The sequence below is a fragment of the Chiloscyllium plagiosum genome, unplaced genomic scaffold, assembly GCF_037043375.1.
Source record: "Chiloscyllium plagiosum isolate Xiang-an unplaced genomic scaffold, Cpla_swu_hap1 HiC_scaffold_10, whole genome shotgun sequence".
Lineage (NCBI taxonomy): Eukaryota > Metazoa > Chordata > Chondrichthyes > Orectolobiformes > Hemiscylliidae > Chiloscyllium > Chiloscyllium plagiosum.
In genome coordinates, this window is record NW_028270148.1 from 98,142,807 (window position 1) to 98,170,679 (window position 27,873).

Here is a 27,873-nt window from a genome sequence, read left to right on the forward strand (position 1 = left end):
GGAGCTTTTGGAATGGTTACAGGACTGGAGGAAATATAGTCACAAATTATGGCGCTGGAAAAGCACAGCAAGTCAGGTAGCATCCGCGGAGCAGGAGTGTTGACATTTCAGGCATAAGAAGTGAGGTAGTGGGACAATTTTCGCACGGGGTATTACCAATCCAGTCAGACAATGCAGGTCAGTGAGCATGAATGGGTGGTGGGGTAGCAATAATGTTGATAATGAGTTCATTGTAATTTATTGTAATTTTCGCACGGGGTATTACCAATCCAGTCAGACAATGCAGGTCAGAGAGCATGAATGGGTGGTGGGGTAGCAATAATGTTGATAATGAGTTCATTGTAATTTATTAATTTGAAAGTGTTGCAATATACTAAAGCCCTCCAGTTGACAAAGTGAGGGCTCCAGAAGCACATGAACAGATATGGGGTTGGAGAGAGCCACTTTAAGGGTGTTGAAGTAGGTGCTGCTCGTCTTCCGGCTGGCATTACTATCAGCCCAACTTATCCCATTCATGCTGGCAGGGCTGCTGGTGCTATGAATGCTGGTTGCTGCACCTAAGGCTGGTGCAGCATTTTCTTCCAAGAAAGAAAAATCTACCCAAAAAAAAACACGCAACCGCCCTATAATTCATGTCGGTTGCTGCAGTCACCATGGTTCCTCCTGTGAGTATTAGTGCTGCTGAGGAGCATTAATGCTGACTGGGAGTACCAGTGGTGCTGTGCATGTTAATGGCTTGGTGCTGGTGTTAATCCTGTTGCTGCCTCAGGTGCTCGCTGACATCCGGGTGTGTGCGCAGGCGCGGTGCTGCGGTTGGGAGGAGGAGGAGTACGGTTGTGTGTGTGTGTGTGTGTGGGGGGGGAGGGGAGACTGGTGGCTGCGTTTCCGTGTCCCGGGGAAGAGAGGGATATCTAGGGAGAGAGGGAGGGGAAAGGATAGGAAGGAGGTGTGTGTGTGTGAGAGAGAGGGAAGGAAGGGGGACGGTGCTGGGGTGGCACGAGCCAGCTGCCAGGCCTGTGTAACTCAGCCCCTCACACCCACCGACAGAGGGAGAGGGGGCCCGACCCCGACCCCGACCCCGACCTGACCCCTCCTCCCCTCCCCCCGACATGTGAGAGGCGGAGGAGAGCAGGCACAGAGCGAGGGCACCATGAAGAAGTTCAACATCCGGAAGGTGCTGGACGGCCTGACGGCAGCGGCCGCCGCCTCGTCCTCCTCGTCGCAGCCCTGCCAGCGGCCGCCCGACAGCGACATCGTCGAGACCCTGTGCTCCGAACACTTCCAGCTCTGCAAAGTGAGTGCGGCCCCCTTGGACCGGCCCTTCGACCGACCGACCGACCCACCTACCTCGCTAACCGTCCCGGCCAGGGTAACCGGCGGAGGTCCCGGACCCAAACACAGCCCACCCCTCCTCCTCCTCCTCCTCCCCCGGGTACCCGGCTGATTCAGCATTTGAAGGTTTTTATTTGGGGGGGGGGAGGCGCGTGCGGTCTGCCCTCAGCCACCGCAACCGTTGTCAGTGAGTGATGATGTTCGCGGGCACCATCTCACCCTCAGCCCCTCATGACAGCGCTGTTTGTGTGACCCTGACCCGCTGGGTGCCTGCCCTGACACCCTCCGGTCCTGGCCCAGTCTCTCTCTCGCAGCATCACCCTTTCTCCTCTTTCCCCCCCCCCCCCCCCCACACCCACCTAAACATCACCCCCCCCCCCCACACCCACCTAAACATCACCCCCCCACCCCACACCCACCTAAACATCACCCCCCCCACACACCCACCTAAACATCACCCCCCCCACACACCCACCTAAACATCACCCCCCCACACACACACCCACCTAAACATCACCCCCCCCACACACACACCCACCTAAACATCACCCCCCCCACACACACACCCACCTAAACATCACCCCCCCCACACACACACCCACCTAAACATCACCCCCCCCACACACACACCCACCTAAACATCACCCCCCCCACACACACCCACCTAAACATCACCCCCCCACACACCCACCTAAACATCACCCCCCCACCCCACACCCACCTAAACATCACCCCCCCCCACACACCCACCTAAACATCACCCCCCCCCACACACCCACCTAAACATCACCCCCCCACACACCCACCTAAACATCACCCCCCCACACACACACCCACCTAAACATCACCCCCCCACACACACACCCACCTAAACATCACCCCCCCCACACACACACCCACCTAAACATCACCCCCCCCACACACACACCCACCTAAACATCACCCCCCCCACACACACACCCACCTAAACATCACCCCCCCCCACACACACCCACCTAAACATCACCCCCCCCACACACACCCACCTAAACATCACACCCCCCCCACACACCCACCTAAACATCACCCCCCCCACACACCCACCTAAACATCACCCCCCCCACACACCCACCTAAACATCACCCCCCCCACACACCCACCTAAACATCACCCCCCCCCACACCCCCCCACACACCCACCTAAACATCACCCCCCCCACACACACCCACCTAAACATCACCCCCCCCCAAAACATCACCCCCCCCACACACCCACCTAAACATCACCCCCCCCACACACCCACCTAAACATCACCCCCCCCACACACCCACCTAAACATCACCCCCCCCACACACCCACCTAAACATCACCCCCCCCACACACCCACCTAAACATCACCCCCCCCCACACCCCCCCACACACCCACCTAAACATCACCCCCCCCCACACACCCACCTAAACATCACCCCCCCCACACACCCACCTAAACATCACCCCCCCCACACACCCACCTAAACATCACCCCCCCCACACACCCACCTAAACATCACCCCCCCCACACACCCACCTAAACATCACCCCCCCCACACACCCACCTAAACATCACCCCCCCACACACCCACCTAAACATCACCCCCCCACACACCCACCTAAACATCACCCCCCCCACACACCCACCTAAACATCACGCCCCCCCACACACCCACCTAAACATCACGCCCCCCCACACACCCACCTAAACATCACGCCCCCCCACACACCCACCTAAACATCACGCCCCCCCACACACCCACCTAAACATCACGCCCCCCCCACACACCCACCTAAACATCACGCCCCCCACACACCCACCTAAACCTCACCCCCCACACACCCACCTAAACCACACCCCCCCCCACACACCCACCTAAACCTCACCCCCCACCCACACACCCACCTAAACCTCACCCCCCCCACCCACACACACACCTAAACACCCCCCCCACCCACACACCCACCTAAACATCAACCCCCACACACCCACCTAAACATCACGCCCCCCCACACACCCACCTAAACATCACGCCCCCCACACACCCACCTAAACCTCACCCCCCACACACCCACCTAAACCACACACCCCCCCACACACCCACCTAAACCTCACCCCCCACCCACACACCCACCTAAACCTCACCCCCCCACCCACACACACACCTAAACACCCCCCCACCCACACACCCACCTAAACATCAACCCCCACACACCCACCTAAACATCACGCCCCCCCACACACCCACCTAAACATCACGCCCCCCCACACACCCACCTAAACATCACGCCCCCCCACACACCCACCTAAACATCACGCCCCCCCACACACCCACCTAAACATCACGCCCCCCCACACACCCACCTAAACATCACGCCCCCCCACACACCCACCTAAACATCACGCCCCCCCACACACCCACCTAAACATCACGCCCCCCCACACACCCACCTAAACATCACGCCCCCCACACACCCACCTAAACCTCACCCCCCCCACCCACGCACCCACCTAAACCTCACCCCCCACCCACACACCCACCTAAACCTCACCCCCCCACCCACACACCCACCTAAACCTCACCCCCCCACCCACACATCCACCTAAACATCACCCCCTCCACCCACACACCCACCTAAACATCACCCCCTCCACCCACACACCCACCTAAACATCACCCCCTCCACCCACACACCCACCTAAACATCACCCCCTCCACCCACACACCCACCTAAACATCACCCCCCCCACACCCACCTAAACATCACCCCCCCACACCCACTTAAACATCACCCCCCCACACCCACTTAAACATCACCCCCCCACACCCACTTAAACATCACCCCCCCACACTCACCTAAACATCAGCCCCCACACCCACCTAAACATCACCCCCCCACCACACCTACACACCCACCTAAACATCACCCCCCACACCTTCACACCCACCTAAACATCACCCCCCCACACCTTCACACCCACCTAAACATCACCCCCCCACACCTTCACACCCACCTAAACATCACCCCCCCACACCTTCACACCCACCTAAACATCACCCCCCCACACCTTCACACCCACCTAAACATCACCCCCCCACACCTACACACCCACCTAAACATCACCCCCTCCACCCACACACCCACCTAAACATCACCCCCTCCACCCACACACCCACCTAAACATCACCCCCTCCACCCACACACCCACCTAAACATCACCCCCTCCTCCCACACACCCACCTAAACATCACCCCCTCCTCCCACACACCCACCTAAACATCACCCCCTCCTCCCACACACCCACCTAAACATCACCCCCTCCTCCCACACACCCACCTAAACATCACCCCCTCCTCCCACACACCCACCTAAACATCACCCCCTCCACCCACACACCCACCTAAACATCACCCCCTCCACCCACACACCCACCTAAACATCACCCCCTCCACCCACACACCCACCTAAACATCACCCCCTCCACCCACACACCCACCTAAACATCACCCCCTCCACCCACACACCCACCTAAACATCACCCCCTCCACCCACACACCCACCTAAACATCACCCCCTCCACCCACACACCCACCTAAACATCACCCCCTCCACCCACACACCCACCTAAACATCACCCCCTCCACCCACACACCCACCTAAACATCACCCCCTCCACCCACACACCCACCTAAACATCACCCCCTCCACCCACAAACCCACCTAAACATCACCCCCTCCACCCACACACCCACCTAAACATCACCCCCTCCACCCACACACCCACCTAAACATCACCCCCTCCACCCACACACCCACCTAAACATCACCCCCTCCACCCACACACCCACCTAAACATCACCCCCTCCACCCACACACCCACCTAAACATCACCCCCTCCACCCACACACCCACCTAAACATCACCCCCTCCACCCACACACCCACCTAAACATCACCCCCTCCACCCACACACCCACCTAAACATCACCCCCTCCACCCACACACCCACCTAAACATCACCCCCTCCACCCACACACCCACCTAAACATCACCCCCTCCACCCACACACCCACCTAAACATCACCCCCTCCACCCACACACCCACCTAAACATCACCCCCTCCACCCACACACCCACCTAAACATCACCCCCTCCACCCACACACCCACCTAAACATCACCCCCTCCACCCACACACCCACCTAAACATCACCCCCTCCACCCACACACCCACCTAAACATCACCCCCTCCACCCACACACCCACCTAAACATCACCCCCTCCACCCACACACCCACCTAAACATCACCCCCTCCACCCACACACCCACCTAAACATCACCCCCTCCACCCACACACCCACCTAAACATCACCCCCTCCACCCACACACCCACCTAAACATCACCCCCTCCACCCACACACCCACCTAAACATCACCCCCTCCACCCACACACCCACCTAAACATCACCCCCTCCACCCACACACCCACCTAAACATCACCCCCTCCACCCACACACCCACCTAAACATCACCCCCTCCACCCACACACCCACCTAAACATCACCCCCTCCACCCACACACCCACCTAAACATCACCCCCTCCACCCACACACCCACCTAAACATCACCCCCTCCACCCACACACCCACCTAAACATCACCCCCTCCACCCACACACCCACCTAAACATCACCCCCTCCACCCACACACCCACCTAAACATCACCCCCTCCACCCACACACCCACCTAAACATCACCCCCTCCACCCACACACCCACCTAAACATCACCCCCTCCACCCACACACCCACCTAAACATCACCCCCTCCACCCACACACCCACCTAAACATCACCCCCTCCACCCACACACCCACCTAAACATCACCCCCTCCACCCACACACCCACCTAAACATCACCCCCTCCACCCACACACCCACCTAAACATCACCCCCTCCACCCACACACCCACCTAAACATCACCCCCTCCACCCACACACCCACCTAAACATCACCCCCTCCACCCACACACCCACCTAAACATCACCCCCTCCACCCACACACCCACCTAAACATCACCCCCTCCACCCACACACCCACCTAAACATCACCCCCTCCACCCACACACCCACCTAAACATCACCCCCTCCACCCACACACCCACCTAAACATCACCCCCTCCACCCACACACCCACCTAAACATCACCCCCTCCACCCACACACCCACCTAAACATCACCCCCTCCACCCACACACCCACCTAAACATCACCCCCTCCACCCACACACCCACCTAAACATCACCCCCTCCACCCACACACCCACCTAAACATCACCCCCTCCACCCACACACCCACCTAAACATCACCCCCTCCACCCACACACCCACCTAAACATCACCCCCTCCACCCACACACCCACCTAAACATCACCCCCTCCACCCACACACCCACCTAAACATCACCCCCTCCACCCACACACCCACCTAAACATCACCCCCTCCACCCACACACCCACCTAAACATCACCCCCTCCACCCACACACCCACCTAAACATCACCCCCTCCACCCACACACCCACCTAAACATCACCCCCTCCACCCACACACCCACCTAAACATCACCCCCTCCACCCACACACCCACCTAAACATCACCCCCTCCACCCACACACCCACCTAAACATCACCCCCTCCACCCACACACCCACCTAAACATCACCCCCTCCACCCACACACCCACCTAAACATCACCCCCTCCACCCACACACCCACCTAAACATCACCCCCTCCACCCACACACCCACCTAAACATCACCCCCTCCACCCACACACCCACCTAAACATCACCCCCTCCACCCACACACCCACCTAAACATCACCCCCTCCACCCACACACCCACCTAAACATCACCCCCTCCACCCACACACCCACCTAAACATCACCCCCTCCACCCACACACCCACCTAAACATCACCCCCTCCACCCACACACCCACCTAAACATCACCCCCTCCACCCACACACCCACCTAAACATCACCCCCTCCACCCACACACCCACCTAAACATCACCCCCTCCACCCACACACCCACCTAAACATCACCCCCTCCACCCACACACCCACCTAAACATCACCCCCTCCACCCACACACCCACCTAAACATCACCCCCTCCACCCACACACCCACCTAAACATCACCCCCTCCACCCACACACCCACCTAAACATCACCCCCTCCACCCACACACCCACCTAAACATCACCCCCTCCACCCACACACCCACCTAAACATCACCCCCTCCACCCACACACCCACCTAAACATCACCCCCTCCACCCACACACCCACCTAAACATCACCCCCTCCACCCACACACCCACCTAAACATCACCCCCTCCACCCACACACCCACCTAAACATCACCCCCTCCACCCACACACCCACCTAAACATCACCCCCTCCACCCACACACCCACCTAAACATCACCCCCTCCACCCACACACCCACCTAAACATCACCCCCTCCACCCACACACCCACCTAAACATCACCCCCTCCACCCACACACCCACCTAAACATCACCCCCTCCACCCACACACCCACCTAAACATCACCCCCTCCACCCACACACCCACCTAAACATCACCCCCTCCACCCACACACCCACCTAAACATCACCCCCTCCACCCACACACCCACCTAAACATCACCCCCTCCACCCACACACCCACCTAAACATCACCCCCTCCACCCACACACCCACCTAAACATCACCCCCTCCACCCACACACCCACCTAAACATCACCCCCTCCACCCACACACCCACCTAAACATCACCCCCTCCACCCACACACCCACCTAAACATCACCCCCTCCACCCACACACCCACCTAAACATCACCCCCTCCACCCACACACCCACCTAAACATCACCCCCTCCACCCACACACCCACCTAAACATCACCCCCTCCACCCACACACCCACCTAAACATCACCCCCTCCACCCACACACCCACCTAAACATCACCCCCTCCACCCACACACCCACCTAAACATCACCCCCTCCACCCACACACCCACCTAAACATCACCCCCTCCACCCACACACCCACCTAAACATCACCCCCTCCACCCACACACCCACCTAAACATCACCCCCTCCACCCACACACCCACCTAAACATCACCCCCTCCACCCACACACCCACCTAAACATCACCCCCTCCACCCACACACCCACCTAAACATCACCCCCTCCACCCACACACCCACCTAAACATCACCCCCTCCACCCACACACCCACCTAAACATCACCCCCTCCACCCACACACCCACCTAAACATCACCCCCTCCACCCACACACCCACCTAAACATCACCCCCTCCACCCACACACCCACCTAAACATCACCCCCTCCACCCACACACCCACCTAAACATCACCCCCTCCACCCACACACCCACCTAAACATCACCCCCTCCACCCACACACCCACCTAAACATCACCCCCTCCACCCACACACCCACCTAAACATCACCCCCTCCACCCACACACCCACCTAAACATCACCCCCTCCACCCACACACCCACCTAAACATCACCCCCTCCACCCACACACCCACCTAAACATCACCCCCTCCACCCACACACCCACCTAAACATCACCCCCTCCACCCACACACCCACCTAAACATCACCCCCTCCACCCACACACCCACCTAAACATCACCCCCTCCACCCACACACCCACCTAAACATCACCCCCTCCACCCACACACCCACCTAAACATCACCCCCTCCACCCACACACCCACCTAAACATCACCCCCTCCACCCACACACCCACCTAAACATCACCCCCTCCACCCACACACCCACCTAAACATCACTCCACCCACACACCCACCTAAACATCACTCCACCCACACACCCACTTAAACATCACCCCCCCCACCCACCTAAACATCACCCCCCCACCACACCTACACACCCACCTAAACATCACCCCCCACACCTTCACACCCACCTAAACATCACCCCACCACACCTACACACCCACCTAAACATCACCCCCCACACCTTCACACCCACCTAAACATCACCCCCCCACACCTACACACCCACCTAAACATCACCCCCCCACACCTACACACCCACCCCACCCCCACACCCACCTAAACATCACCCCCCCACACCCACCTAAACATCACCCCCCCACACCCACCTAAACATCACCCCCCCACCCACACACCCAAACATCACCCCCCCACCCACACGCCCACCTAAGCATCACCCCCCCCACCCACACACCCACCGAAACGTCACCCCCCCCCCCACACACCCACCGAAACGTCACCCCCCCCCCACACACCCACCGAAACGTCACCCCCCCCCACACACCCACCGAAACGTCACACCCCACACACCCACCGAAACGTCACACCCCACACACCCACCGAAACGTCACACCCCACACACCCACCGAAACGTCACACCCCACACACCCACAGTCGCACCCCCACGTAAACCACTCTTCCCCACAGTCGCACCCCCACGTAAACCACTCTTCCCCACAGTCGCACCCCCACGTAAACCACTCTTCCCCACAGTCGCACCCCCACGTACACCACTCTTCCCCACAGTCGCACCCCCACGTACACCACTCTTCCCCACAGTCGCACCCCCACGTACACCACTCTTCCCCACAGTCGCACCCCCACGTACACCACTCTTCCCCACAGTCTCACCCCCACGTAAACGTCACCCCCTCCGCGCACACCTACGTAAACCACACACCCCCGTAAACGTCACCCCTTCCGCGCACACCCCAACATAAACTTCCTCCCCCATACTGCAACCCACATACCTCCACCACCGTTCCCCCACAGTTCTTCCCCCCCCCCACAGTTCTTCCCCCCCCCCCCACAGTTCTTCCCCCCCCCACACAGTTCATCCCCCCCCCCACAGTTCATCCCCCCCCCCACAGTTCTTCCCCCCCCCCCACAGTTCTTCCCCCCCCCCCACAGTTCATCCCCCCCCCCACAGTTCATCCCCCCCCCCACAGTTCTTCCCCCCCCCCCACAGTTCTTCCCCCCCCCCCCACAGTTCTTCTCCCCCCCCCACAGTTCTTCTCCCCCCCCCCACAGTTCTTCTCCCCCCCCCCACAGTTCTTCTCCCCCCCCACAGTTCTTCTCCCCCCCCCCACAGTTCTTCTCCCCCCCCCCACAGTTCCTCTCCCCCCCCACAGTTCTTCTCCCCCCCCCCACAGTTCTTCTCCCCCCCCCCACAGTTCCTCTCCCCCCCCCACAGTTCCTCTCCCCCCCCCACAGTTCCTCTCCCCCCCCCCACAGTTCCTCTCCCCCCCCCCACAGTTCCTCTCCCCCCCCCCACAGTTCCTCTCCCCCCCCACAGTTCCTCTCCCCCCCCCACAGTTCCTCTCCCCCCCCCACAGTTCCTCTCCCCCCCCCCACAGTTCCTCTCCCCCCCCCACAGTTCCTCTCCCCCCCCCACAGTTCCTCTCCCCCCCCCACAGTTCCTCTCCCCCCCCCACAGTTCCTCTCCCCCCCCCACAGTTCCTCTCCCCCCCCCACAGTTCCTCTCCCCCCCCCACAGTTCCTCTCCCCCCCCCACAGTTCCTCTCCCCCCCCCACAGTTCCTCTCCCCCCCCCCACAGTTCCTCTCCCCCCCCCACAGTTCCTCTCCCCCCCCCCACAGTTCCTCTCCCCCCCCCCACAGTTCCTCTCCCCCCCCCACAGTTCCTCTCCCCCCCCCCACAGTTCCTCTCCCCCCCCCCCACAGTTCCTCTCCCCCCCCCACAGTTCTTCCCCCCCCCCACAGTTCTTCCCCCCCCCCCCACAGTTCTTCCCCCCCCCCCCACAGTTCTTCCCCCCCCCCCACAGTTCTTCCCCCCCCCCCCACAGTTCTTCCCCCCCCCCCACAGTTCTTCCCCCCCCCCCACAGTTCTTCCCTCCCCCCACAGTTCTTCCCCCCCCCCCACAGTTCATCCCCCCCCCACAGTTCACTCCCCCTCCCCCCCCACCGTTCACTCCCCCCCCCCCCACCGTTCACTCCCCCCCCCCCCCACCGTTGACTCCCCCCCCCCCCCCCCCCCACCGTTCACTCCCCCCCACCCCCACCGTTCACTCCCCCCCCCCACCGTTCACTCCCCCCCCCCCCACCGTTCACTCCCCCCCCCCCCCCCCCCACCGTTCACTCCCCCCCCCCCCCACCGTTCACTCCCCCCCCCCCCCCACCGTTCACTCCCCCCCCCCCCACCGTTCACTCCCCCCCCCACCGTTCACTCCCCCCCCCCACCGTTCACTCCCCCCCCCACCGTTCACTCCCCCCCCCCACCGTTCACTCCCCCCCCCCCCCCACCGTTCACTCCCCCCCCCACCGTTCACTCCCCCCCCCACCGTTCACTCCCCCCCCCCCCACCGTTCACTCCCCCCCCCCCCCCACCGTTCACTCCCCCCCCCCCCCCACCGTTCACTCCCCCCCCCCACCGTTCACTCCCCCCCCCCCACCGTTCACTCCCCCCCCCCCACCGTTCACTCCCCCCCCCCCCACCGTTCACTCCCCCCCCCCCCCACCGTTCACTCCCCCCCCCACCGTTCACTCCCCCCCCCCACCGTTCACTCCCCCCCCCCACCGTTCACTCCCCCCCCACCGTTCACTCCCCCCCCCCCACCGTTCACTCCCCCCCCCCCACCGTTCACTCCCCCCCCCCCACCGTTCACTCCCCCCCCCCCCCACCGTTCACTCCCCCCCCCCCCCCACCGTTCACTCCCCCCCCCCCCCACCGTTCACTCCCCCCCCCCCCCCACCGTTCACTCCCCCCGCCCCACCGTTCACTCCCCCCCCCACCGTTCACTCCCCCCCCCACCGTTCACTCCCCCCCCCCACCGTTCACTCCCCCCCCCCACCGTTCACTCCCCCCCCCACCGTTCACTCCCCCCCCCCCACCGTTCATTCCCCCCCCCCCACTGTTCACTCCCCCCCCCCCCACCGTTCACTCCCCCCCCCCCCCCCACCGTTCACTCCCCCCCCCCCCCCACCGTTCACTCCCCCCCCCCCCACCGTTCACTCCCCCCCCCCCCACCGTTCACTCCCCCCGCCCCACCGTTCACTCCCCCCCCCACCGTTCACTCCCCCCCCCCCACCGTTCACTCCCCCCCCCCCCCCCCACCGTTCACCCCCCCCCCACCGTTCACTCCCCCCCCCCCCCCACCGTTCACTCCCCCCCCCCCCACCGTTCACTCCCCCCCCCCCCACCGTTCACTCCCCCCCCCCACCGTTCACTCCCCCCCCCCCCCACCGTTCACTCCCCCCCCCCTTCGTTCACTCCCTTCCCCCCCCCGTTCACTCCCTTCCCCCCCCCCCCGTTCACTCCCTTCCCCCCCCCCGTTCACTCCCTTCCCCCCCCCCCGTTCACTCCCTTCCCCCCCCCCCCCGTTCACTCCCTTCCCCCCCCCCCGTTCACTCCCTTCCCCCCCCCCCCGTTCACTCCCTTCCCCCCCCCCCCGTTCACTCCCTTCCCCCCCCCCCCCGTTCACTCCCTTCCCTTCCCCCCCCCCGTTCACTCCCTTCCCCCCCCCCCGTTCACTCCCTTCCCCCCCCCCCGTTCACTCCCTTCCCCCCCCCCGTTCACTCCCTTCCCCCCCCCGTTCACTCCCTTCCCCCCCCCCGTTCACTCCCTTCCCCCCCCCCCCGTTCACTCCCTTCCCCCCCCCGTTCACTCCCTTCCCCCCCCCCGTTCACTCCCTTCCCCCCCCCCCCGTTCACTCCCCCCCCCCCCACCGTTCACTCTTCCCCCCCCCCCCCCACCGTTCACTCCCCCCCCCCCCACCGTTCACTCCCCCCCCCCCCCCACCGTTCACTCCCCCCCCCCCCCCACCGTTCACTCCCCCCCCCCCCCACCGTTCACTCCCCCCCCCCCCCCCCCACCGTTCACTCCCCCCCCCCCCCACCGTTCACTCCCCCCCCCCCCACCGTTCACTCCCCCCCCCCCCCACCGTTCACTCCCCCCCCCCCCACCGTTCACTCCCCCCCCCCCCCACCGTTCACTCCACCCCCCCCCCCCCCACCGTTCACACTCCCCTCCCCCCCCCCACCGTTCACACTCCCCTCCCCCCCCCCACCGTTCACACTCCCCTCCCCCCCCATTCACGCTCCCCTCCCCCCCCACCGTTCACGCTCACCTCCCCCCCTCCCACCGTGCACCTCCCCCCCCCCCACCGTTCACCTCCCCCCCCCCCCCCACCGTTCACCTCCCCCCCCCAACCGCTCACCCCCCCTCCCCCCCTCCCCCCCCACCGTTCATCCCCCCTCCCCCCCCCCCACCGTTCATCCCCCCTCCCCCCCCCCCACCGTTCATCCCCCCTCCCCCCCCCCACCGTTCATCCCCCTCCCCCCCCCCCCCCACCGTTCATCCCCCTCCCCTTCTCTCCCTCCACCCAACACGTCCCTTCTCTCCCCTTCATCCCCCCCGCGATGCCGCTTCTCTGACCCCTGTCCCTTTTCAAACCCCCACCCCCACCCCCACCCTGCGACTTCCCTCCCGTCCCCAACAGACGCCACACCTCCCCTGTGTCACCCCCCCCCTCTCCCCCCCCCCCTCCCAGCACCCTCCCTGGCCCCTCTTGTCTGCCTCCAACATACCCCTCTCCCTCCCTCCGCACTCAACGTATTCCCTGCCACATGCCCCCGACGTCGCACTCACTCCACCCCCGTGCCTCCAATGCCCTTGTGTCGCCACCCCGTCTAACCTCTATCCCACTTGCTCCACCCCCTGCCCTGCTCCCTCTGCCCCCTCCACTCCCTCTGCCCCCAGTGCCCCACTGTCTGCACCCTCTTGGCCCCCTTCTCTCCATTCCCAAAGTCCCCCCACCACCACCCAATTCGTGCCAGCCTTCTTGCTGAACCCAGTCTTTGAGTTTGTGCAAGCTTTGGATTTTTTTTTTCCTCTGATCCTGTTGAAATTATTTTTATTTGCACCCATGCCCCACCTCTGCTCCCACACCTCTCATCTTTATTCCCTCCCCAAATTGCTGTTCAGTCCCCAACTGAACTCTCTATTCATGCCTGGTAAAACCTAAATCCCTCCTGTTTAATTCCCAATTTAGTCCTGTTTATTTCCAATTCTATCCTGGATTGCGTTTCTCTGTCGTCTGTTAATCTCCATTTTCTCCCTATTGTATTTGGGTTATTTTGCTCCTACTTGTGTCAGACGGTTCGTCATGGATTTCCATATCAGCCTTCAGCCATGGCTTTCGATCCAGTGCAGAAAATCCTGGCAATTGGAACTCAGTCGGGATCTTTGCGACTGTATCCTTTAACAACTGTCAGAGAAACATTGCTGAGCTTCAGGTGCTTCATGTAGTGCCCTTGGTACCTTGTTTTATCCACTGGAAGAGCTGGCAACGCATTCTGTGTCCCCTTGCCTCTTTGGCACAGTGATGACATTGAATGGTGCATGGACCATTGACATGCTACGTTTCTCCTGTTACAGCAATAAAGACATACAGGAGAAATCCTTTTTTGCTTGTCAGTCAATGGAGGTAATGCCTTGCCATTTGGCTTGTCATTGTATCTGTTTGTCATTTCTGTGTTCATCTGTTGTGTAGCAATTAGTCTACGACTTAACCCTTGTATTTATTATGGATTCCAGTTGTCAGACTTTAAGCTGTGTGGCCTGTCTTTTGTCGGTTACATATTGTGCATATACAAGCTTTGGTAGTTCAGTTCTGGTTGGTCATATCTATCTATGACTGACTCTATATAGCTGCCCCCCTCTGTGTATCATGTGCAATGTACCTTGTTATATTTTGCACCTGTATGTGCATTGCAGCATGCTTTGTTTGCCGTCTCTTTTATATAAAAAAACAGAATGGCAAAAGATTGCACCTGTGACTGCAGTATTTATTCACAATCTTCTATGGTGTAGTTTCACATAATAGCTCAAATATTACACTATTGATGTATTTGCATTTACAGCATGGGCTGGCTAGTGGAATGTTGCAGTGAACTCAGGAATTTGTTTTTCCTTCAAAGTAAATTTTTGGGATTATTGAAATCTTAGGCCAGCTTGAATTCATTTGTTTGGCTGGCTGATTCTGGTTGCTTGTCATAAAATATGTCATTAATCACACAGTTCTATTATTAAAATAGGAAAGCATCAGTTTGTGAATTTCTTGTGTAGTTAAATGGGAACTAGGGATGTGTGTGTCTGTGGTGATGAATAGAGTCATCAAGAAGCCTCTTTATTGCTACCTATGTTCTAATTTATACCAAGCCTCATTCATTCATCAATTCTATTCTTGATTAACTTGATTTTTGAAAATGCTCATCCTGTGCCCCAATCCATTCATGGGCTTGCCCCTTCTATCCTTGTAACTGCCTTGAGTGCTATAAACTTGAGGTTTGTGCCCTTCCAATTCTGGATCTCTGATTTACATTATGCTATCATTGACTATTGCCCAATGGCCAAAAGCTGGTATTCTGGAACTCTGTCCATAAAACCTTCTGCTTCCATCTGCTTCTCCACTTTTCTCTCCCAATTTGAAATTCTTCTTAAAATCTACATATATGGCCATGCTTTTTGAATGCCTGTCTTTCATTCTTTTGAATGACTCCGTGACCATTTTTGTTCAGTAATCCTGAAATGGTTTAGGATGTTTTACTTCCTGCTGTCCCCATTGTTAACATCTTCAAAACATCAGATGACATGTTAATGATGCTAACTCTCTTATCACCACTTGTTTCAACACTCCACTGTCTTCACAAATCTTCTCCAAGATCTCAAACTCCACTGTTTCTAAATTATCTGACATCCAAAATTGTTTGAAAAGCAGTTTTCTCCTGTTGGATATTGAGATGACCAGAGCTGTTGTATTTGGTCCCTGCACAAACTTGGTTTCCTAGCCATTGATTCCCCCCAACTCCCTATTAGCAGAAGCAGACTATTCACAACCATGACGAAATATTCAATCTTGAGATTAGCTGTGAGCTATTGCCAAGATTACCTAATTCCAGCTCTGAAACAATGTCCAACCAGGCCTCAGTTGAAATCCTTATTATTGCCTTTTTGATGTTTTGTTTTCTGTCCTTCATCGTCTTGATATTATCCAAAGCTGTCTGTATCCAAACTCCCAGCAAGTCCCATTCACCTGTGAGCAAGTGTATTCTTTATTTTCATTAGTTTCCATTTTAAATATTTTATCCATGTCTTCAGGTTCCTCCATGGTCCTGCCCTGATTTCTCTCTCTCTAATCTCCTTCAGCTTCACAACATTCAGTGATATCTAATCCTTATGAATCTGCTTCTTGAGCATCCTGATTTTTAAAAATTACTTCTCTGGTAGAAGCTGTTCCTTTGGTTGATGGACCCTGTTCTCTAATTTCTTCCTTGAACTGCACCATTTCTTTGCCTTTTTCTTCCTTTTAAGGCACTTCTTAGAACTCACAGGTTTGACCAAGCTTTGAGTCAGCTTTCCCATTTTGACTTTGTGACACCAAATTTTTAACAATGCTATTATAAGAGTCATAGAGATGTACAAGTATTCTGAGACATTTCACTGCAGTAAAGTCATATGCCAGTTGCTATTAAACGGACTACATAAATGCATTGGCCGTTACTGAACTGTCAGTTCCGGTGTCCTAATGTGTTGACCGAAGTTTAGCTATGACACTGAGCATCATAGTTCTATGTGCGATCAATACTCGGACCGTTAGAATTTTTTTCTGAATGTCTTTTGTAATTGAAAATTCCATTTCGTAGATCTTATCCTTTTTAATATTTAAAGCTGAAGCCAACCCCATCCATATGATTCAACTCCAAACAAGAAAAAGAAATCAGTTAATTTTAATCTGATCTTTTTTCTAAGAGCACTCATTATCTGTATATATTTTTAAGTAATTTATTCTTCAAAATTACTCTTTAAGCAAATTATTCATTCAAATCTACTTGAAACGACACTGTTTCTTTTGTTTTTCTTTTCCTAATGCTTAGCTCCAAAATGGTTCCACACCACTAATTTTGTTTGCTAAATAATGTAACCTTTCTCAATTTAATTTGATTTATTTTTCCATATGCAGTGCAATGCAGAACTTTCTCTCTTCTCCTTCATGACCAATCGACTCTTAATTTTTTTTTGTTTCTCATGCTCTTCATTTTAAATCTGATCCTGCCACTTTGTGAAGTGGCCAAAACAGTTTAACCGTTATGTTATTTTATCCTTAAAGGAGATGCTACACACAAAGTTAACCGAATTAGTCAATGGTCTGTTGAGAGCAGCATATGATGTGAAACAACAAGCTTTTTTGGCTTGCTTTTCCACCATTTCCTGAAGAGATACGTGCTGTGATTTTTGTTTGATGAAATGGGATTTGATGCCTCTCAATGGACCTTTTCGTGTATGCCAGGGATGGGTGGGGGCTCAGCAGCACTTTGGTTCAGGGCCCATGTGCACTGATTCTGGTTTTTATTAACTCTCACCAAACTGAGAGTTCACTGTTGATTGGACTTGAAGCACTTACACACATTTAGTGTTTAGGATTCTGGAAGCACTGACTTGTGCAGTGGTTTGGAGCGCTGGGGCACTGAATTTTAAAGGCCCTGGGCCTCTGACATGAGTGCACTCAGATCCCAGATTCACTGGCTTGAGAGCCCATAGGTTTGGGATCCAGGGCTCTGGCTTTGCCAGGACATCATTTCAGAGATTGAGAGCGCCTTTGGTATCTTTTGAGGTGGTTTTCCAGAGTGAGCATGGATTTTGAGTGGTGTTCCCCTGCCATCATTTGACCAGTCTGTCTTAAGACAAAGCAAAACATGCACACTTCACAGCTTATTGGAAGGCAATCATTAACATGCTGGATTCTTTTAAACATGTTATTTCAACTAATTTCATTTCCTTTCTTGGCTAATTCAGCACCGTCCTGGTTAGTTATTTGCCACAGATTAGAAAGCTGGCAATCTGTCTGTGCACATTAAATATTATAAGCCTCTTTTTCTATTTCTGACAGTCTACCAAGCTCTCCCAACTTCAAATCATTCTATTTTAAGAATAGTGTTGGAATCACATTAAGAAAAATAAGTTTAATGTTGGGATAAAGTGTTAAAACCATCATCTTTTAGGATTTTGAAACTGAGGGGCAGAGTGAAGCAAAATTATGTAAATTGAAATAATATTCAACATACTAAAAGTACAGATATGTTTGAAATGACTTTGATATATTGGGTGATTTGGTTGTGGTGGCTGGATAAATAATAACCTCTATATAAATGAAAGAATTCCACATTGTATCAGTTGGCCAGCATGTGGTTTTGTTTTTATAAAATTCCTTTTATTATTATAACTAGTGTTTTCCTCACCACTTTAATACTCCTTTACTTGCCCATCCCTCTTTGTTTCACATCCCAAAAGTAAGAGGCTAGTGCATTCTTAGGATTTTATGATTTGGATATGGCTGCTGGGAGATGTACTTGCAGGTCTATCTATCTTCATTTCTTGCTCTTCCTTTGCTTCTATCTCCTCATTTTCCCTCTCACCATCACCAACAACACCGTCGCAGCTCCTATATGTTGTGAGGACAGGGGTTGCACCTACTTCCCATCAGTCTGCTGAAGATGTCAAACTGCAATGGAACAGATAGTTGGAGTGGATCAAACCAGCCTGAATGGGTAGTGCGCCATGTGCTACCTAGGACTTGCAATCAAACCTCTACAATCAAATGGCCTGCTTGACATCATTGTGAATGTCAGCAAATAAACGCTTGTTCTTCCTTGCAACTTTGACCTTCTCATCTATAAACCTGGACTTTGGAGACCCTATCTTGTTTAACCTTGGTCTGAGATTCAAATGCCAAATCCTATTCATCACTGAGACCACACAACACATTTCTGCAGCTCTGCCTACTGAAATTGTTAGAACAGTTATTTGTGGCTATTTCATCTCCAGTTTCTCTTGCTGAAATTCTGTTAAGCACCATTTGAGTTTTGTACTTTAAAAATGCCTCGTGACTGAGAGTCATTGTAGGATGTCCCTCCAATTGTGACATTTCTGGGTAGCCATGTGCTGTAAAGTTGTAATTGTTGAAAAGACTGGAATGGGTAAGTGTTAAGGTCACTGCTGTATGTTACTTAGCAATTGAAGTCTTGAAGAGTAGCTGAAAGGTAGGTTGGCTGATTTCAGTTGGAAAATAAAACAGTGGAACCGAAACTCCTCTGTTCTGGGAGTCTAGATTATTCTTCATCCTTCTGAAGGAAGTGAGTAGAATTTTAGATGGATAGATGTTTGCACCATTGAAAGAGGCCATTCATTCAATTGTATTTGTCATCTTTCTGCTACTGTGTGTGCATGCGAGAGGGTTTGCGTGAGTGTGAGAGTAGTAAGCGTGTGTGTGTGTATATAGTGCAATGGGGTCACCTGAAGTGTGACATGAATGCAAGATCCTGGTTGATGCCATCCTCATGGGTATCGAACTTAGCTAAGTTCTCTCATTGCCTGCAGGTTCTGCATTTTTTTGAGCAAAGTAGAATGTATCTGCAAATACAAATTCACCCCATAAACTTGCGTTTGCGCATGCCGGAGAGAGAGATACAGTGAGTGTACATGTGTGTGTGTAGGCTTCTCATATGCATTCACATACACCCCTACACTCACCCATGCACGCACCCTCTCACAGGTTTAAGATTAGATTAGATTACTCGCTGTGGAAACTAACAAGTCCACACCGACCTTCTGAAGAGCAACCCACCCAGACCCATTCCCCTACATTTACCCCTACACCTAACACTACGGGCAATTTAGCACCTAACCTGCACATTTTTTGGACTGTGGGAGGAAACCAGAGCACCCGGAGGAAACCCATGTAGACATGGGGAGAATGTGCAAACTCCACACAGGCAGTTGCCTGAGGCAGGAATTGAACCCGGGTCTCTGGCGCTGTGAGGCAGCAGTGCTAACCACTGTGCCACCATGTCGCCCCTATAACCCATCACACTCACTCCAAGCTGCAGGCAGTCAATCCATGTAATATTTTGTAAATTTCATTTTGGAAATAGAGTCAGTCTGACTCAAGATTGGGATACAGACAGACTCTGACCTCACACCTTTAATGCATTGTCTGAGCTGCGATGTCACCTTTTGTTATAAAACCTTAAGTTATCTTAAGAATGTGACTTAAAAGTAGTTCGGGGATTTACACATTAAAGAACCAAAACCAGCAAACCCATTCTGAAAGGTGAAAGACTTAACAACCTAGGTTTGTTCAATATATCTTTTCAGCTATATGACACTGTAATCTGTGGCAATATATTCTGTGGCGTACGGTCCTGCTTCACAGCTACTTGATGAAGAAGTAGTGCTTCAAAAGCTAGTGCTTCCATATAAACCTGTTGGACTATAACCTGATGTTGTGATTTTTAATTTTGTCCGCCTCAGTCCAACCCCAGCTCCTCCAAATCAGTCCAAATCTAATCTCAGTCTTGGCCTGTCCCAAAACACATTTTTTTTTTCTGCTTTAAATATTCACAGAAAATATGCTAAGGCCTCTCTCTCAGCCACACTCTGGAAACCATTTTGTGCTCTTAATTTATTGCAGAAATAAATTTTTCTTAACCTCTCCTTGCTCTTGTAGTGACTAATTAGTGGCTGTCCAGCTAATCAAATAACTACTGTACTTTTTAGGAGTGAAATCAAGTTATTATGGAAAATGGATTGAACAGAGCACAGAGAGAACAGATGTTAATGTGAAGGAAGAAAATGAAACCTTATTTAAGTTGGAAGCGAAGAGTTCTGTAATTAGCTTCTGATCCAGTGGGTATTTCTGGATGGATGAATTACAATGGGTCAATGGCTTTTCTTGTCTGTAATTGTTATGCAGAAAGTGACGCATCTTGAATTAGATAAGTAGGGGTTGAAGAATAATAGGAGGAAGAGAATTTAAAGTGGTAATAAATCCCGAGATGGAGGACTAAAGAATATGGGACAATACTGTCTTCTGTTGCCTGTGACCACCATGATTTGACACAAGGAAATAACTTCCATTTATGTTGAGCGATTCATGGCCTTGTCATATCCTGAAGGTTTATTGATATAGTTATTGTTGTGATATAGGGAAATGGGGGGCACTGTATAGCTGCACAAACTGCATTTGATCATGCACGTCATTTTTTTTGGGGTATTAATATTGGTGATAATGTTGGTATATAATCTTGATGAGGGGCTCAAAGTGAATTCCTCTGAACTTAATCACGCATAGAATATTTTATCTCTGCATGACAGTATTTGGGGTCTTGGTTCACGTTTTAGCCAAAAACTGACAACTTTGGCAGTGCCCTTGGTGGTGCACATATTGTGCAACCAGGATTTCAGTATGCACTCTATTAGCAATTACATTTAATACCTTTTAAAGCATTGTAAAACAAAAACATGATACTAAATCACTGGGCAAGGAGCTATGAAGGGAGATTATCAAAAACTTGGTCAGAAGTATCTTTTAAAGACCATCTTGAATGGTGGGAGGGGCACTGAGATTTGGGGAAGGCAATTTTCAGAGCTTAAATCCTTGAAAGCTGAATGTACAGCTGTCTGAAATGAAGGGAATTGGAAGTGTGTAAAAGACCAGAATTGGGGAGGTGTAGGGTTCAGATGGATCTTATGCAATTTTATAAGGCCAGATATGTTAACTTAACTATGTAACACACATTTGTATTTGCTAAAATGGATATATCCTCTTTTAGATTCCAGCAATTGCTATCAGATTAGAACTTTACATATTTCAATATGCTCATCAATTTCAAACTGCACATTAAGCACCTAGCATTTGCATCTATAACAAAATGTGATGTCTGCATGTGACAGTGTGCTGAATGCACAGATTTTCAATGTTTGAATTAAAATAGGCTGTCGTCTAAGACCTGTTCTTAATTCTTTGCCCGCAGTGATTAAATAGCATGCTTTCATGTTCAACATTTTAATCCATTTACTACATCCTGGCCCATGAGTGAAATTTATCCAAGTGCCACTGAAGATTTTTCTCCATTCCCTTGCCTATATGTTTATATATTGTCAGCAGACTTAGCTATTTCTCTTGCTAATGGGGTGAACAAGGGTCCATGCATAGATCCATTTGCAAATTCACTATCTACTTCCTCTCTGACAGTTCATTATGAGTTTCATATCTACTTTAGACGCTTATTTTGGATCCATTATTATTGGTTGTTTTTGTTAATTGGATCCTGCGTCCCTTGTAATCGGGTGTACTTGTACTTCCTAATGTGGTTAGTTGATATGACCTAGAGGACATGAAACCCATCATTTTCTGTCAGGTTCTGAGATTTCTCTTATACTCCAATGTGCAAGCTGTCTGTCTACTGGAAAGCATTAACATTTTAGTTAGAGGACACTAAACTAATGTCTTCTAATCAAAATGTATGACAGATTTCATTTGAAATTGAAGTTTTCATTAAAATTCTATCACTTTTCTAACTCCTCTTGTAGCTTCCAAAAATAATTTTTTTGATAAATTAGCACTTTGTAGGCCCAGCTTAACTGCAAATTAGCATTTTCTGAACTGGCTGACGTTACCTTCTGGAAAGCTAACTGCCTTACTGACTGTTTGCACGTGGTTTTGAATTTGAAGCAGTTTTTGTTTCAAGGAAGGAAGTGATAAACCAGAAAACTCAATTTTTGCTCTCCCAATACTCTGGGGCTTGGTTCACTGGTCAATCTGAACTACCATCCCTTTGTTTGTGACCGTCTGACTAGCTCGAATCGTACAACCCACAAATGGAAGCCATTTCAATACTACATCCAATTCACTTGTTCAGTATGATAATAAACATCATTATCTCAAACTGATCATCATATGGGAAGTACAGATCTATTAGCTACTTTGGCCCGTCCAATTAATGAATCCACTCATTGAACCAGATGTGAGTTAACCCTTGCTAGGTGGAATTAAATCTAAAGACATATTTACATAAATCTGAAATTCTTCCCAGACCAAACAGTCTCAAACTTGACATAGTTTATCTTCTAGCTGTCATTGAGATGGCACCTCTGCTCCATATCCAATTTATCCTAATAGGCAATATTCCTATTGGATTGCATCTCGAAGAATACCAGTAAGCTTGAAAGGCTTGGCTAATTACAGCTTATTTAAGTTGAATACTGCTAGAGAACATGTACTCTTTATCTGTTCATTTATAGCAGCATTTATAGCTTTTGTGGAACCTGATATGAAGAGTCCATTAAATATATCTTGCCATAATCTAAGGAGTTGGAGTGGTTAGGTCCAACTTATTCTTCAGTGGCTTCATTTTCTTTTCAAACTTCCTGTTTCCGATTTTGAATACAGTATCAGTTGTGATTCTCCCATTTCATCCTGTTCTCATGTTTCCTTGCATCACTTTATAAACTTTGATTTTTCTATGGGTTACATTCAACCTTAGTAATCCATTTCTCTGTGTAGCTGAGAGTTTCATTTTATCTTGCTTTTTGTATAATGACGTTAATGTCTAACATTTCTTCAGTATTTGTCAATCCATTTTACTACTTCTGGGGTCTGTTTTCCAAATTTAAGTTTCTACAGGTGCCTTCTTTTGAAAAAACATTAAATCTTCATGATTTCAATTCTCTAGATCGTGGGCAGTCATCTGCCTTCAGACTATTAACCAGTTCGTACTATCCCTACACTGCAGATGGAGGTGAAAAGACCCATCGACTCTGCACCAACCTTCAGAGCATCCCACCCGGACCCTGACACCACCCTATCCCCTGCACTTCCCATTCAGCCTGCATATCCATAGACACTACAGGATAATTTAGCATGACCAATCCACCTAACCTGCACATCTTTGGATGTACTGTAAAATGGATGTAAGTTTGCTCGCTGAGCCTGAAGGTTCATTTTCAAAAGTTTCATCATCATACTAGGTAACATCAGTGAGCCTCCAGTGAAGCACAGGTGTTAGTGACCCACTCTCTATTTGTGTTTAGGTTTCCTTTGGTTACCCAAGGAAATCTAAACACAAATAGAAAGAGGGTCACTAACACCAGTGCTGCACTGGAGGCTCACTGATGTTACCGAGTATGATGAAACGTCTGGAAATGAACCTTCCAGCTCAGTGAGCAAACTTACTTTACAGAACCTCAACCTGAGCTACAAATCTTCTCAAAACACTACTGTAAAATGGGGTGGCATGGTGACACAGTGGTTAACCCTGCTGCCTCATAGTGTCAGGAACCTGGGCTCAATTCCAGTTCTGAGGGTCACCAAGTTCCAAACTCAGTATAGCCTTAATTCCAACTGCTTGCTTTAGAAATTGTACTGGGAAATCTGTTTGTGTTTTCTGTCTCATGTTCTGGATAATGTTACTGTCCGAACCATATCTCCTCTTCCTCCTCCCCCGCCACCTCCTGCCCCATAATTTTCTGTAACCGCCCTTGGCATCTGCTTTCTTTGTGCTGACAGATACCAACGAACACCTTGTGCTTATCACTCATTTCTTTGTGGTTTTCAGATCTGCAGCAGACAGTCTTTGTTCTCAGAGTCTGAGTTGAGTTAAACAAGAATCGTTACCTAATCTGTAGTGAATTATAGATCACTTAATCACCGGAATGGAGTGGAGGTGCAGTATGTTAAGCTTGACTTTTGTGTAACAAAGCAGAAGTAGTGAGTCATGATTTTAAGAGAAAATCACTTGAGAAGCAATGCCATAACTTGATTGGTGTTGGAACTGATAAAGCTAAAAAAGGGCGTTCATGATAAACGGGTTTGACTAGAAATGAGCTAATTTTAGTAGGATAGGAAAAGACTGAGTACAGATTGCTTGATGTTCTATTTACTTTTCCAAACTGTAAGCTAGTCATGGGTGATATTTGTCTGAGATGCTGTGGTGCAGATTACAGTAAATTTTGACTGGAGAAAACAGTATGTCCATGGATCAGTAGATTAGAATAAAAGTTATAATTGAGACATATGCAGTGGAAGAATACTGAAGAATGGAAATTATAAAAATTTGAGGAAAGAAAGGGGAAACCTGGCTACTATGTTATATGCATGACAAGCAATCAACATAAATTTCTTCATGAATTCTCCGCGCATTCAAATGAAGGGATAATCCAAAGAGTTTGGATAAGGGGGTGGTGGCCATTAAGCCATAGGAGGCCATCTTGTACAAAATGTAGAACTGGGGCATGTGCAATGTGCTGATTCGATCTGCTGGATAACATCATGTCTTGGATTGCCATTGAATATTAAGTTGCAGGGGATTGAAATAGAGGCACAGATGTGCGTTAAGAAGAAATGGTTGTATAAACCAAACTGTAACCTGAGCTTTTTAATTAGGAACCTGAATATAAAAGGAGTTAAAAGATTTCAAGTGATTTTGGTTAAGGCACAGTAGTTTTGGTAGTTTGTTCATTTCTGGTGTTCAGTTGCAGCATCCATTATAGAAAGTGTAACCTGAAGATTTATTACATTGGTGCTCAGGAAGTTGCATTTAAGTTACAAAGTGAGGTTTGAAGCATTGACTCTTTTATTTGTAGAAGAGAAGTTTGGGGATGGTGAGAGTAATGGGTTTCAAAATTTACAAAAGTTGTGGCGAATGTAAGCAGTTGAAAGATTGCTTCCACTGGTTGGTGTAACTATTAAAAGTATAAAGGGCAAATTAGGCATATTTTTACTGACTTGACATGAACTATTTAATCAGAAGATATTACATCTGCGATTATAAAATAATTTAAAGCAGAATTGGATAAGAGTTTAAAGAATACAGAAGGTGAATGGTGTTTGTGTTAATACTGCTCTGTGTTGTAATCAGACTTCTGTCGATAAAGTTTTTGCTGAAGACCTTTTCTATAGTTGCTGTGTCATTCAGTATCAATAAACAGCTCTTCCACTTGGCTGTAGTTCTTGGCCATTATCTGACATCATCTGTGATTCTGGATTTTAGTGATGTCAATATTCTCATTAGAGACATGCCTCTAATTCTGCTGTTTGTTTTCATATTTATTCAAGACAGTAGGGCATGATCATATTTTGTTTGAAAAAAAGTTGAATTGTTGCTAAATCCTAGGTGGGTCACGACAGCTTTTAAGAATTGGTGACCTATTGTCCTCTCCCAATTTGAGACAATCTGTAACCCTATTCCCAGTTTGTTACCTGTCCTAGAATTTGAAACCTTCCATTTTATAGCCTCACTCTAATTGTATCTGATCTTCTTTCCTTCCTGATTAATCCATTAATTGGAACTAGGGGTAATAGTGGGAGATGTAGGAAGAGCGGTGTTAAGAGTGGAAGTGGGAGAGATAGAAACTCATGAAGTGATAGGAGAGACCGAAGAGGAGGATGGATATGAAAAACATTGAGGTTGTTGGAAGATAAAGAAATTTGCGCTCAATCAGGCAAATGAAAGACATACAAAAGTGGAGTGGTAGGTGCTATGGATGGGAGGGAGAGACGTTTTGGAGAAGTTGAGTGTTTGATTTTTATCTTAAGCTCATTCTGAGTGCAGATGACTTGGGATGTTGAAACAGTATTTTAATCCTGAGCTCAGATTTTCACCTTGAAATTGGTCAAGTCATCTTGGTTCTCCCCACAGAATATAATGACAATATTTCAGTCTTGCTTTCTACTCCTTTGGAAAATTTTGTCATTATCAATTATCTGTATCTGTGGTTCTGCTCTTTCCCCCAGCCATCTCTGCCCCTATATGACATCTCCACTGTACTCCTTTATTTCTAGGACTACCCAGCTTGGATGAAATGGAATTCAATGCAGTTTGATACTTCTAGCTCCCATGATCCCATGCAGTACAGCCCCCTCCCTCAGTACTTGGATGAATTGGTTTTCTCCATTTTTGCCATGACCCAGATACCACCACTAATCCCATGTGTGTTGTACAATAAAAGGATCCTATATTGAGTAGCAATTTTTACTTTGACAATTTCCAATAAAAAAGAATCCAAACATCTTTCCCTGATATTCAGTGGCATACCATTGCTGAACCAGCAATATCCTGGTAGTTACCATTTACCAGAAACTGAACTTAACCAGCCATATTATAAGTATATACTATAGCAACAAGTGCTGGTCAGAACCTAGAAATTGTGCAGTGCATAATTGCGAGCTGACTCTTCAAAGTCTGTCCAGCATCTTAAAAAAAACACGTCAAGATTTTGATGGAAATCTTTCCACTTAGTTGGATGGGTGCAGTTCCAACAACATAGGTTTGCCCCAAGACACAGCAGCCAGCTTGATTGGCACCTTAACACCGTCAACATTTTACTCCTTCCACCACTGATGCGCAGTGGTAGCAAGATGCACTGTAACGACTCACCAAGGCTCCTTTGGCAGCACCTTCCAAACACCGAGCTTCTAAAACCAAGGGAAGCAAAGGTAACAGATACATGGGAACATTACTACCTCCTAGATCCCTTCCAAGTCTCTCTCATCATCCTGACTTGGAAAGATAGCACAGCTTCTTCATTGTCCTGGAATTCCCTCCCAAGAGCATAGTA

At 51.4% G+C, this 27,873-nt stretch overlaps 1 protein-coding gene across 7 annotated transcripts in view; it reads left to right on the forward strand.

Annotated features, from left to right (window-relative positions):
• Positions 1-1,045: 1,045 nt before the first annotated feature.
• stxbp5a (syntaxin binding protein 5a (tomosyn)) overlaps positions 1,046-27,873 on the forward strand; it is a 243,691-nt gene continuing 216,863 nt past the window's right edge. For all 7 annotated transcript variants that reach the window (XM_043696459.2, XM_043696460.2, XM_043696462.2 and 4 more), the window contains exons 1-2: positions 1,046-1,294; positions 14,575-14,672. In XM_043696459.2, coding sequence (XP_043552394.1) covers positions 1,151-1,294; positions 14,575-14,672 — 242 coding nt within the window. In that variant the 5' untranslated portion in view covers positions 1,046-1,150. The remainder of the gene's footprint in view (positions 1,295-14,574; positions 14,673-27,873) is intronic.